General features: G+C 47.5%; 1 protein-coding gene across 3 annotated transcripts in view; it reads left to right on the forward strand.

Moving 5' to 3' along the window:
* GLI3 (GLI family zinc finger 3) overlaps nucleotides 1–7,996 on the forward strand; it is a 380,830-nt gene extending 372,834 nt beyond the window's left edge. For all 3 annotated transcript variants that reach the window (XM_066341812.1, XM_066341814.1, XM_066341813.1), the window contains 2 exons: nucleotides 1,326–1,653; nucleotides 2,691–7,996. In XM_066341812.1, the coding sequence (XP_066197909.1) occupies nucleotides 1,326–1,653; nucleotides 2,691–5,008 (2,646 nt within the window). In that variant the 3' untranslated portion in view covers nucleotides 5,009–7,996. The remainder of the gene's footprint in view (nucleotides 1–1,325; nucleotides 1,654–2,690) is intronic.
* The last annotated feature ends 4,111 nt before the right edge of the window (nucleotides 7,997–12,107 follow it).

Consider the following 12,107-nt stretch of genomic DNA (forward strand, 5'->3'; position numbering starts at 1 on the left):
GACCTGTGTCTCAACCACTCCTGCCAGCACTGTGCACGCCACCTGAGAGGCAGTAGCTGTAGTCAGTGTGTGTAGCTCCCTCCACAGAGAAGCTGCTCTGTGGGCTGCTGTCAGGTCAGAGAGGCCAGAGTGACACTGCAGAAGGTGCCACAGAGGTGGGAAGCCAGCTGGGCCCGGCATCTGGACTAACTAGACCATTGATGTGACTCTGGGCAGTCACTCAGCTTCTCTGAACAGCACTTTTCTCATCTATACAAGAAAATTTAGGCTGTTTACTATCCAGGGCATGAGTAGAATTTTAGATAGAACAGTTAGTTGTAGGTTGTACTGACTGCTCATTGCCAGCCATTTTATATGGTGATCTCCAGACATGGGGACAGGGAGCCCTCCACTCCCCATTTGCAGAAGCACCTGGAGGGCCTTTTCTCTGATGCAGAATCAGTGGGCTGGGTTAAGTTCCCATTACGTTGTAGAATTATCTTCCACAATCCACTGCTTGGGATAAGGCAGTATTGTCCTAGTGAAATGCTAAGGGCACTGCAGGCTTAAGGGGCTGTGACCCTGAGCCTTGCTTCCTCTTTAAGTACAGCGGAATTTAAGTGACTGAAGTTTTACTTCTTACTACAACTGCCTTTACCTGTTTCTAGCTTGGGGTTCTGTAAAGTGGGCAAATGTAGAAGGAAGGGCAGAGACTACAGAGAGCTTGGGAAGCCAGCCCTGAGCAGTGTGGAAGATCTTGCTCCTTTCAGGTAGAAAGCAATGTGAGTCCATGGAGCGTGACCTCCATGTGCTCATTAGCTCTACAGCATGGAGCCAAGACCGAAGCCATCCAGGGAAATGATCACTAAAGCTCTCTGAGCCAGTCAGTCACGGTAGGAGCCTTGTATTCTCAGTGTGCTCTCAGGGCTTCACGCTTAATTCTCCTGACAATCTCTAAGACAAGTACTTCATCCTCATTTTATAGGTAAGAAAACTGAGCTTTAGAGTGGCTGAGTAATTTGCCCAAAGAATAAAGTCATGTAAGTGGGATTGGAACCCAGGAGGCATGTTACAGAGTTGGCATTTTGGACAGGGTTCCACAGTGGTTATCATACCAGTCACACCACTTCTAGCCCTCCCTGCTGTTCATTGCTGCCCAGTGCACATCTGTGTGGTGGTTCATCAGTCTCTGTAGTCGAGGGAGGCTGCCTTCATTAGCCAGAACATAGTTCTCATCCAGCCCACTAAGTATGCTGCAGACCTTGGTTTGCACACCTCCCGTTATTGCCTCCCTCTCCTGTTTCCTTTCCAGTAACATTTCTCTCCTCTTTTTTTGACCCCAACAGACATCTCAGCCAAGCCCTGGTGGTCAGTCTTCATGCAGCAGCCAACAGTCCCCCATCAGCAACTATTCCAACAGTGGGCCCGAGCTTCCTCTGAGCGAGGGAGGTAGTGTGGGAGACCTTAATGCCATCGACGAAAGCCCAGTCATGGACTCGACCATTTCCACTGCAACCACAGCCCTTGGTCTGCAGGCCAGGAGAAACCCAGCAGGGACCAAATGGATGGAGCACGTAAAACTAGAAAGGCTCAAACAAGTGAATGGAATTCTTCCACGATTAAACCCCATCCTGCCCCCCAAAGCCCCTGCAGTCTCTCCTCTCATAGGAAATGGTGAGTTCAGCATCAGACTTCATGCCTGCTTAAGCTTTTCTAGTCTTTTAATTGCAGCCAGAGTACTGTGAGTGGAACCAGGCCATCGGTTTTGTTTGCAAACTTTTCCATCAATCTTAAAATTATGCTGCATTCATACATTTTAATATTGCCTTACTAGAGAGTCCATATTTTGTTTTACTTTATTTTATTTTATTTTACTTTATTTTATTTGGGAGGGGGGAAGAAAAGAAGGGAGAGAAATCTGGGACCTCAGCATCCGAGGTCGATGCTCAATCTCCTATACCACCACCAGTCAGGCTGTAGAGTCCATATTTTGAAAGCAGGAAGTGACAAGATTATACTGAAACAAAAGGAAGAGTGTGCATAGCTCATATTCTGATGGTGAAATCATAACTATTAGGCCAGGTAGGGAAATCCCAGCAACAAAGGTCAGCACCTATCTCTTGTTTCTACATCTAAAAGTAGAAGGTTAGCAGCCACCTTACTGAAAGTTGTTCAGTTCAGGGAAAGGCAAGCAACCTTTTGCACTGTCAGCTCAAGTCAGCTTTTGCTTCTGAGATAACAGTGAGTTCCTGGAGAACATCCCGAGGATGACTCTCCCTACGTCACCACTCAGGTGTGTGACAGTTTCATAAGCTTTCTGTCACAGGAAGCCTTAAGTCTGGACATGAACTTCTGGAATGCCTTTGGTCTGTAGACGGAACTCCGTGTGTGCACCTGAACTGTTCGTTCTGCCCTTGCTGTAGGCCTATGAGGAGCTCGAGTGATTCAGACAGTCCTTACTGTTTTTTTTTAAACAAGGGTCCCAGAACTTGGCCCCTGAACTTGTAAATAAATTTTTATTGGCCTCCAGCCACACCCACTCCCTCAGGGTGGCCTGTGTCCTTTGGTACTGCACAGCAGAGGTGGGCAGCTGTGACAGACTGCAACGCGGGGAACTGGAAATAGCTACTACCTGGTCCTTTTACCCTTTGCTGAGACCTGTTTTAAATCATCCTGAAATGAATTCATCTCTCCCACACTTTTCTCTATAGGCACCCAGCCCAGTAACAGCTGCAGTTCGGGCGGGTCCATGACCCTCCTCCCAAATAGAAGTGACTTCTCCGGGGTGGATGTCACCATGCTGAATACGCTCAACAGGAGGGACAGCAGCACCAGCACCATCAGCTCAGCGTACCTGAGCAGCCGCCGCTCCTCGGGAATCTCCCCTTGCTTCTCCAGCCGGAGGTCCAGTGAAGCATCCCAGGCCGAGGGCCGACCCCAGAACGTGAGCGTGGCTGACTCCTATGACCCCATCTCTACCGACGCCTCACGCAGGTCCAGCGAGACCAGCCAGTGTGACGGCCTGCCCAGCTTGCTCAGCCTCACGCCAGCCCAGCAGTACCGCCTGAAAGCCAAGTATGCTGCTGCCACAGGTGGGCCACCACCCACACCACTGCCCAACATGGAAAGGATGAGCCTGAAGACAAGGATGGCCCTCCTCGGAGATGGCAGGGAGTCTACGGGGACCTTGCCCCCTGTCCACCCTCCCCGGAGATGTAGCGATGGTGGAGTTCACAGTTACAGCCGGCGGCCTCTGCTGTCCCAGGATGCACTGGGCCACAGTGTGAGAAGGGCCAGTGACCCGGTAAGGACAGTCTCTGAGAGCCTCTCCCTGCCCAGGGTGCAGCGTTTCAGTAGCCTAAACAGCTTCAACCCTCCCATTTTCCCTCCATCTCTGGAAAAGCGTAACTTAGTGCTTCAGAATTACACACGGCCGGAGGGTGGCCAGTCCTGCCACTTCCATTCATCTCCTTGTCCTCCAAGCATTACTGAGAACGTCACCCTGGAGTCCCTGGCTGTGGACAATGATGTGCTCCTGAATGATGAGGACTTCTTGCCCGATGATGTGGTGCAGTATTTAAATTCCCAGAATCATGCCGGGTATGAGCAGCACTTCCAGAGTCCTCTATCTGATGACAGCAAAGTGCCTCATGGGCCCATCTTGGGGAGTGGGCATGGCCACTTCGACCAGCCTGGACTGCCAGCCAGCCATGCCAGCCAGCAGTACCATGAGCTGGAGCAGCCTTGCCCCGAGGCCAGCAAAGCCGACCTGCCCATTCAGTGGAATGAGGTCAGCTCAGGCAGCACCGACCTCTCCTCCAGGCTGAAATGCGGCCAGCAGTCCACAGTGCAGCCAGCGCGAGCCTTCGGGTTATACAGCAGCGTGCGTGCCTACCCACAGAACCCCTTGGGGAACGGGGCTGGCCCGTCAGGGCTTTGTCAGACCCTCGGGGAGCACTGCAGTGCCTATGGTGGGGCCGAGCACATGGTGGGCCACAGCATTGGAACTGGCACCAACAGAAACACCTTCCGTGAACAGTCCTATAAGGTCCAGCAGTATGGGAACTGCCTTAACAGGCAGCCTGGGGCTCTTGGCTCACTTGATGGTGTCTGTGGTGCTGGAATTCAAGTAGCCAAGCTGAGAAGCACCACCACGCAAGGGAGTGGGAGCCAGCCAGATTTCAGCCTGTCGGTGGTGCCCAGTGAGTCAGCTGGCAGCACAGTGAATGGCATGCCAACCCGATACCCAGTGGGACAGGGGGACTTGACTCATCAGCTACTCAGTGACAGCATGCACCAGCAGGGGGCAGGCCGCCCCGGGCAGCAGATGCTAGGGCAGGTTAACGCTACCTCACATATCAGTGTGTATCAAGGTCCAGAGAGCAGCCTGCCAGGGCCCCCTGGCCTCGGGTGCCAGCCATTAGGCTTGGCAGCTGCCAAGGGCTCCCAGCCATGTGCTGGCTATGGAGGCAACAGGCGCCAGGCCATGCCAAGAGGCAGCCTTGCTCTACAGCCAGGACAGCATAGTGACACAAGTCAGGCCTGCAGGGCCAGTGGCATCAAGATGGAGATGCAAGGGCAGCCCCATGGACTCTGTCCGAATGTGCAGAGCTACTCTGGTCAGTTCTATGACCAATCTATTGGCTTCAGTCAGCAGGTCGTGAAAACTGGTTCCTTCTCTGTGGCAGAAGCTGACTGCCTGCTACAGGGGACCAGCACTGAAAACTCTGACCTGCTTTCCCCAGGTGCTAACCAGGTAACAAGCACAGTCGACAGCCTTGACACCCATGACCTGGAAGGGGTGCAGATTGATTTTGGTGCCATCATTGATGACGGGGACCATGTCAGCCTGATGAGCCCAAGTATCATTCAGGACCTTTCCCATAGCTCATCCCGCCTCACGATGCCACGAATATCCCTTCCATTGCCAGCACTGTCAGTGAGCACCACCAACATGGCCATTGGGGACATGAGTTCTCTGTTGACCTCCCTTGCAGAAGAAAGCAAATTCCTTGCAGTTGTGCAGTAGGATAAAAGGACTGCCAACCAACGTGAAACTTTAGGAGTTCAAAAGGTTAAATTGAGTCAGTTTTTTGCTGGTTTTAGTTTCTTATGTATTTTAACAGTCTCATCTCACCTGACTGGGGTGTGCTTCAAGTATATTCCTTTTATGGAAAAGGACTCTGAAAAACTCTGAAGTATTCTAGGGAGAAACTGTCTTCCATTTCTGTTTGAATCAGTATTGTTACACTTGAACCACCCTCTTTTTAAAAAACTGTAAGTCTTCCCCCTTGTTAGTAAACCAGTGTAAACATGTGATGCGCGTGTTCTTTCTTCTCGGAGGGAGAGAGGTCAGCCCAGAGGACTGGATGTGCTTCTGTGACTCAGAGCAAATAGGAGTTAGCATGCCGTTGACCAAGGACTTCAACATCCACCTTTTATCATTTTTCTTTACATATGCTCAACATTTGTTTTTTGTTTTGCTTTGTTTTGTTTTTTAATTCCCACATTGGGCACAAAAATGGATAGTGAGATTAAGAATTTTTGGTGGGTGAACGGTAGCGTACATGACAGATTTTTGACGTGTTCAGGGCATACTTTGGACAGTTGCCACAAGTGGAAATTTGGGGCTCTTGAAATTAAATAGTTTGCTGACAGTGTGGGTTTAAAATTCTTCCTGTCCCACTGTGGTTTGTGGGTACGTCTGTATAGTCGGTTCTCAGTTACCTGCTTTGCCTCCTCTCCCTCTCCTTGTGAACGTCAGTGCCGTTCAGCATTCCAGTGAGGGAGGACACTCAGACGGGAATGTTGCTTCTTTCATCTGTTCTGTTGAGAAGTTTGGTAGGTTGTAGATTGAAGATGTTGGGTAGAATTAGTTTGGGGAATATTGTGGGTTTGCTGTATTTGTTGACTAGTTCCATCTCTTTACCATTATCATAGATAACTGAGAATTGATTCTATGTAGTTTTAAGTATAGAGGTATTTAAACAACCTCACAGCTGGCTGTCATTAACATATACTAATCCCATGTAGTAAAGGACTGCTTCTATTCTAAGCACACTATTTTCAGGGATTTGTAAAATTTAGTTGTGACAGGAAAAGCTCACATACAATGATAATTGGAATAAATTGCTTCAACCATTTTTTGGTATTTGAGTGACTACATAAGATCTTCAGTCGCTTTACGGATATCTTTTTATACTCAATCTATTAAATGCTGCATCCACTTAAGAAGTTAAATGTTCTCTGCAGTTCTTAATGTGAGCTGAATCTGTTCTTTTGTTTTGGATTAAAACATTTAAATATTTTAAAAATGCAACTACATCCCATGTGCTGTTGGATATGCATAAAAAACGGACTATATGTGCACAGAGTTCATGGATCATCCAGCATTTTGCTTTAAAAGATATGTAAACTGTTAACACCTGAGACTACCTACTATCTTCTTCTTGTTGATCCTGGAATTGGATTTATCCAAAGTGACTTGTGGTTCAATTGTGTGGCTTTGCCCCTTTACTCTTGACATTTAAATTAGTGTTAGAAAGGCAAAACCAGGTACCATAAAGTATTTGATAATAGAAAGAATGTTAGGACCAGCCCATTTTTCTCATGTTTCTGTTTTCTCAGCATGGAGGTGAATTTTCCCTTTGGGGCTCTGTGGCTGAGACAGATGGGTTTGCCTTCACTGGATGCCCCTGGTCCACAGAGGGCTGCGAGAGGGCCCCTCATCCTGTCATGCGCCCACATGAGGCACTTCTTTTAAATCAAAGGATGCATCCACTTTGGAACAGAGCTCAGAAGCAAAATGCAGCTACTGATCTGAGCTCACCAGAGTTGAATGTCTACCACTTTTCAATAGGAAAAGCAAGGCTTTTTCTTTTCTTCAAACAGGTCATGATCTGGTTGCAAAATCAGTGATTAGTTCCCTGAATCTTCTTTTTCCACAATCCTCAAAATCCCCAGGTCCCGGTCTTATCTCTCTTCTCCTGTGGTTTGGCTTGACGGCTGACCTCACTGTCTGAGTCCCTGCCTCAGCAGTGTTCCCGCTGTGCCTGTGACTCAGTGTTCTCAGTCCCCGTGACTTCCCACATCGTCTGTCATCTTGTGCCTCTGCTTCTTTCCTGTGGTTCTAGGTGATTCTTGGGGTTGCCCCGCTTCTTTGTGTTTTCTTCGCAAACTTGTTTTCCTTGCTACTGTCCTTAGGTTTGCAGGAGACACACTTCAGCTCCATAGGTGGCTTCTCTCAATCTGGGAATCTCAGAAGGAGGGATCTGTTGTGACAGTCAGTGGCCAGAAGGTCTTCTGGGACCACTCACAAGTGTCCTCCTTGGACAAGGATCGCTGCAGACTTGGCATCTCCTGCAGCAGGATGTTCCCCTAGCCTCCAACCTTCTCTCCACTGACTCCCAGATGTCACATTCTACTTTGAATATGGGCTCAGACCTAGTATTCCTGATTCACATCTTTGTTAAATGTGTTTTTACACATTAAAGCATTTTGTTTTAGTTTCTAAAGAAATATTAGACTGCCCCTACTCCTCACACATCGGCTCATCCTCTTGAGCCACAGATTTTTGATTCTTGCGATGTATGTGCCTTATTTTATGTTAATTGTATGGATGCAAGGGACCATTTGGTGTTGCCCAGTCAGAGCTTGAGGCTGTGTGCCCCCAGCCAGCTGAGACTTGACCAGAGCACTCTGAGCTGTCTTGGAACCTGATTTTGTGTGTTGTTCTGAACTGATAAGAGGATGTTTTCTTCTGAAAGTTACTATGTGTATCCTGTAAACGTGTAAGATAAAATACAAGTTCATTTTTTTCACCATTTTTTAGATTTTTAAAGATGCATAATCCTTTTTTTAAAAGAAAAGCCATGTAAATACATTTAAGTATTGTAGGCATAGCGTCCGGATGTGGCCGGCCCAGGCCTCCCTTGCATCTGCCTGCAGCCAGAGCAATGCCACGCCCACCCCCAGCCCAGGTGGAGCCGCCACAGATGGACTCAACTTTCACTTGCAGAACCACTTAGTCCTTTTGTAACAAAAAGAAAGAACAATGTTTCTTACAATGTCAATAAAAGACTATTTGTACTGAAATTTTTAGTGGGATGCTTATTTCATTCATAGTTGAATGGAAAGAATGCTTTCTTTAGAAGAATCTAAAGTCTAGTTTTGGACCAGATGCCCCAGACAAGCCAAGTAGACTGGTGTTCTGAGACCCAGATCCCTCATCCCTAATGGGGACAATGAGATGCTGACTTGGCCTGCTGGCAGGCTACGGACATGGTCCCGGGCACTCTGCTTAGAACCAGGATCATTTTTATTAATGTATTGCTTTGACAAACTCTATGCAGAAGGATGTGAATAAGGTTTAATGGCTAACAACTTGTCCCTCTTTTATATATTACCTTATTTCAGAGGGTATAAGGTATAGCACATATTAACAGAAAAGCTTTTATGTGGCTTTTAATTAAGTGACTTCAGACAAATGTAAATGACTTAGCTCATTTATTGTATATTTCTTTTTGATAGTATTCTCATAAAAGACCCCAAACAGATCCCCTTTCTCTGTCTGAATAGCAGCAGGTGTCTTTTGAGCCAGCAGCCATGAGCACTGGGAGTCAATGTCTCAGGACTACATGAGGGGTGGGGTCTTCCTGCACACACCTACCTGCACGTGCCCCAGGGAACCAGTCTCCCCAGCAGGGGTTGTGCAGTCACAGGGATGCCTCACACTTTTCTAAGTCACAAGAGCAATTTCCTAACACAAACTCAAAATTATTTGCTTTCATAACTAGATCCCTCATATAAGGTGCCCAAATGAATTTTGCTTTAGGTATAAATTTTCAGCTTACAAAGATGAATGCCATGTAGTAAGTCAAGATAAATAAGAGAATTGAGCCTAATAGACCGGAGAAGGGTTAGTGGGCTGCATGACAGACTCCTGTGAGTCTGGGTGAACAGGCACGTGTTGCCACACACAGTTTGTGTAAAAGACACCCCTGCGAGAGAAGCTGTGTGACGTAAAGTGGTGCAACTGCCATCCATATGGCATCTCAGAAACATTTAATCTAAATGTTTTTGGGAACTCAAGGATGCTATTATATAGTGCCCAAATAAGAATATAATAGAAAAATAGATGGAAAAGCTAAACCACTACAAAGTTGTATTCATCCTTTTTCTTTGAGGGTGTTCTCTTTATGTTTATGGTAGCGTCCTTGGGTTTTACTTTGTAGGGTGTTTACTATTCCAGATATAATCTAGGCTCATCCTTCATTTAATATTGACTTTTATTTATTTATTTATTTATTTTTAGAGAGAGAGGGACATACAGGAAGAGAGAGATGAGAAGCATCAACTCATAGTTGTGGCACCTTAGTTGTTTATTGATTGTTTTCTCATATGTGCCTTGACCAGGGGGCTCCAGCCAAGCCAATGACTCCTTGCTCAAGCCAGCAACCTTGGGCTTCAAGCCAACGACCTCTGGGCTCAAGCCAGAGACCATGGGGTCATATCTATGATCCCATGCTCAAGCCAGCGATGCCACACTCAAGCTGGTGATCCCACGCTCAAGTTCAATGAGCCTGTGCTCAAGCCGGTGACCTCGGGGTTTCAAACCTGGGTCCTCAGCATCCCAGGCCCATGCTCTATCCACTGCACAAATATCTGATCAGGCTTGACTTTTATTTTTTAGTTGCATTTTACCAACATAGACCTAGTTTATACTTTCTTAACTTGCTTTTTCAACCTCTGAACAACTTTAGAAAGAGTAATGGAAACAAGATTGTTTTTAGGCTTTTTTTTTTTTTTTCATTGTGTGGCCACATGCATTAGCCCATACTTAACCAGCAGAGGCATGAACTCTTAGGTTCTAAAAATTTTCTTACCTGTCTTGAATCTTTCACTTCTTCCCATGCTTCTTCTGCCTTCCTCAATACCCAGTGGTAGGTTTTGATCGACCTAGCATTCAGGGAATCTGCGGTTTCTCTGGGGCTACACATACATAATAGTTACACATTCCATTGATGCACAGCACTGCTGCATACCTACTATTCTATTCACATTCCTTGATGGGAAATGGAGACAGGAAGGTAAATGCAGCCCCCTGTGTCCCAGCTGAGTGGGAGGGACAGGCATAACCTCAGAATGCAATGGTGTGCCATATGGAAGGTTTTCAAGGGGAAGTTCAGTGGGGAGCATTATCCATATGAAGTGCCTATAGCAGAACTACTCAACCTCAGCACTATGGACATTTTGGGCCAGGTAATTATTGTGAGAGACTGTCCTATGTACAGTCTCTCTGATGTTTATCGCCATCTCTGGCCAATACTTATTAGATGCTTGTAATATCCCACCATACCAAGTTCTAATCAACACAAATGTCTCCAAGGCATTGCCACATGTTCTTGGGAAGAAAATGGTTTCAGGATGAGAGGCTCAGAATTAAGAAATGAAAATAAAAGTAGAGAATCATACTGCAGCCAGATGCCCAAAAGAGAAATTGAAGTACCGACCCAGACTCAAGAGTCTTCGGTACACCGTGGCAGGTGGAGCAAGTGGAATGAGAGGGCTGAGGAATAAACCCTGAGAAACACTGGCCCAGGGGCGGAGGGAATGTGAGCGCCTGGAAAGCAGGCCTGCCAGGCAGGAAGGGTCAGGAGGCAGGGAGACATCAGGTTCTAGAAGTAGGGTGGTACATTCCAGGAGGCCAGCATTGTCAAAAGCAACAGAGCAACATGTAGATCACTGAAAAATACTAGTTTTGAATATTGGGAGACTCTGGATGACCGTGGGGAAGCATCTTTCAGTGGGGTGTTTGGGAACAGACCCAGAGCACAGCAGTTGAGGATCAAACAACACAGGATATAAAGGGGACGGAGTGGCTTCTTTCCAGTAGTTTTCCATCTTTCATTACATTTAAGATGCCACCAGTACTCAGACTCGTGTGCTTCTGTGTCCTTCTAAGAAAGAAGCAGCTCCGCAGTTAAACTCTGAAAGGTCTCAGAGGTGTCACCAAAGTGGGGAAAATACACACCTCGGAGGGCATAAAATACCCATTTCCAAGGAAAGAGATAGTGGGTCAAGGAGAGGTAGATGGATTTTCATTCTGGCAGTTCCCCTTTCTTTCCTCCTTCCCTCCATCCCTCCCTCCTTTTTTTCTTCCTTCTTTAATGCAAGAGGCTTGACCACGTTAATCGTCTGACAGGAAGGAGGCAGAAGCCAGGAGACAGCTGATGTTGAAGAGAGGCAAGCACTGGAAGTAACTGGATCTAAGGGCGGATCACCTGTCCTGGTGTATGGGGAGGAGGGAAGCATGAGAGCAGGTTTAGACAGATGCATGGAATGGATACAGGATGGGATTCAAAGGTACCAGAGACACAACTGTAAAGATGCAGGGGGTCTGGTCTGCTGGGGAGGCCAGTGAACAAGAACAAGTCAAGAGTGAGGCTGGGAGTGGGGGATAGGATGCAAGAGCTTGAAGCACAGAGCAGACACTCACTGCTGTGTCCCTACCAGATCTATATTTACTGGGCATAAGATTCAGGTGGAACATTGCTGTATCCTTTCAGTGAAAATAACTTTTAAAAGTAGCTTTTGGCACTGTTGGTGGGCAGCAAAGGAAAGAAGGCAGAGTGTCCTTGGAGTGGCACAGGCTGCTCTACTCCCGGGAAGCAGCGGGGGGAGCAGGCAAGGGTGTGGGGGCATTGCCCGGTTCCTCCCAGTTCCCAGGAGGCCCAGGGTGTGGGGTTCTGCTGGGGACCCCCGGGTCCCATAGTCAAGGCTTCTTGTCACTGGCTCCTCAACAAGAAGAAACTTGATGTAAGCAAGAAACTTCTTTGGAATTCCCAGTTCATAGTGCTGCAGGGTTATTTTGTTTCATGTTACATGACTGTTTATTTAATGAAGTAACAACGGCTCATGCCCTGTCTTCCCTGCCTCGCCTATGGGTAATTGAATAGGCCACTTTTCTCCCTCCTGCTCACTTCTGCGTGTGCTCTCCCAGCCTCCCATGGCTAAGTGAGCAATGACAGGGGCCTGGCCAGTTGGTGATCAGCAGGAAGGAACACCAGCAGCACTGAACAGGGGCCAGCCTTGCCTGAGGGCCATCCCCCAGAGAGAGCGTGGTCAGG

The sequence above is a fragment of the Saccopteryx leptura genome, chromosome 6, assembly GCF_036850995.1.
Source record: "Saccopteryx leptura isolate mSacLep1 chromosome 6, mSacLep1_pri_phased_curated, whole genome shotgun sequence".
Taxonomy (NCBI): domain Eukaryota; kingdom Metazoa; phylum Chordata; class Mammalia; order Chiroptera; family Emballonuridae; genus Saccopteryx; species Saccopteryx leptura.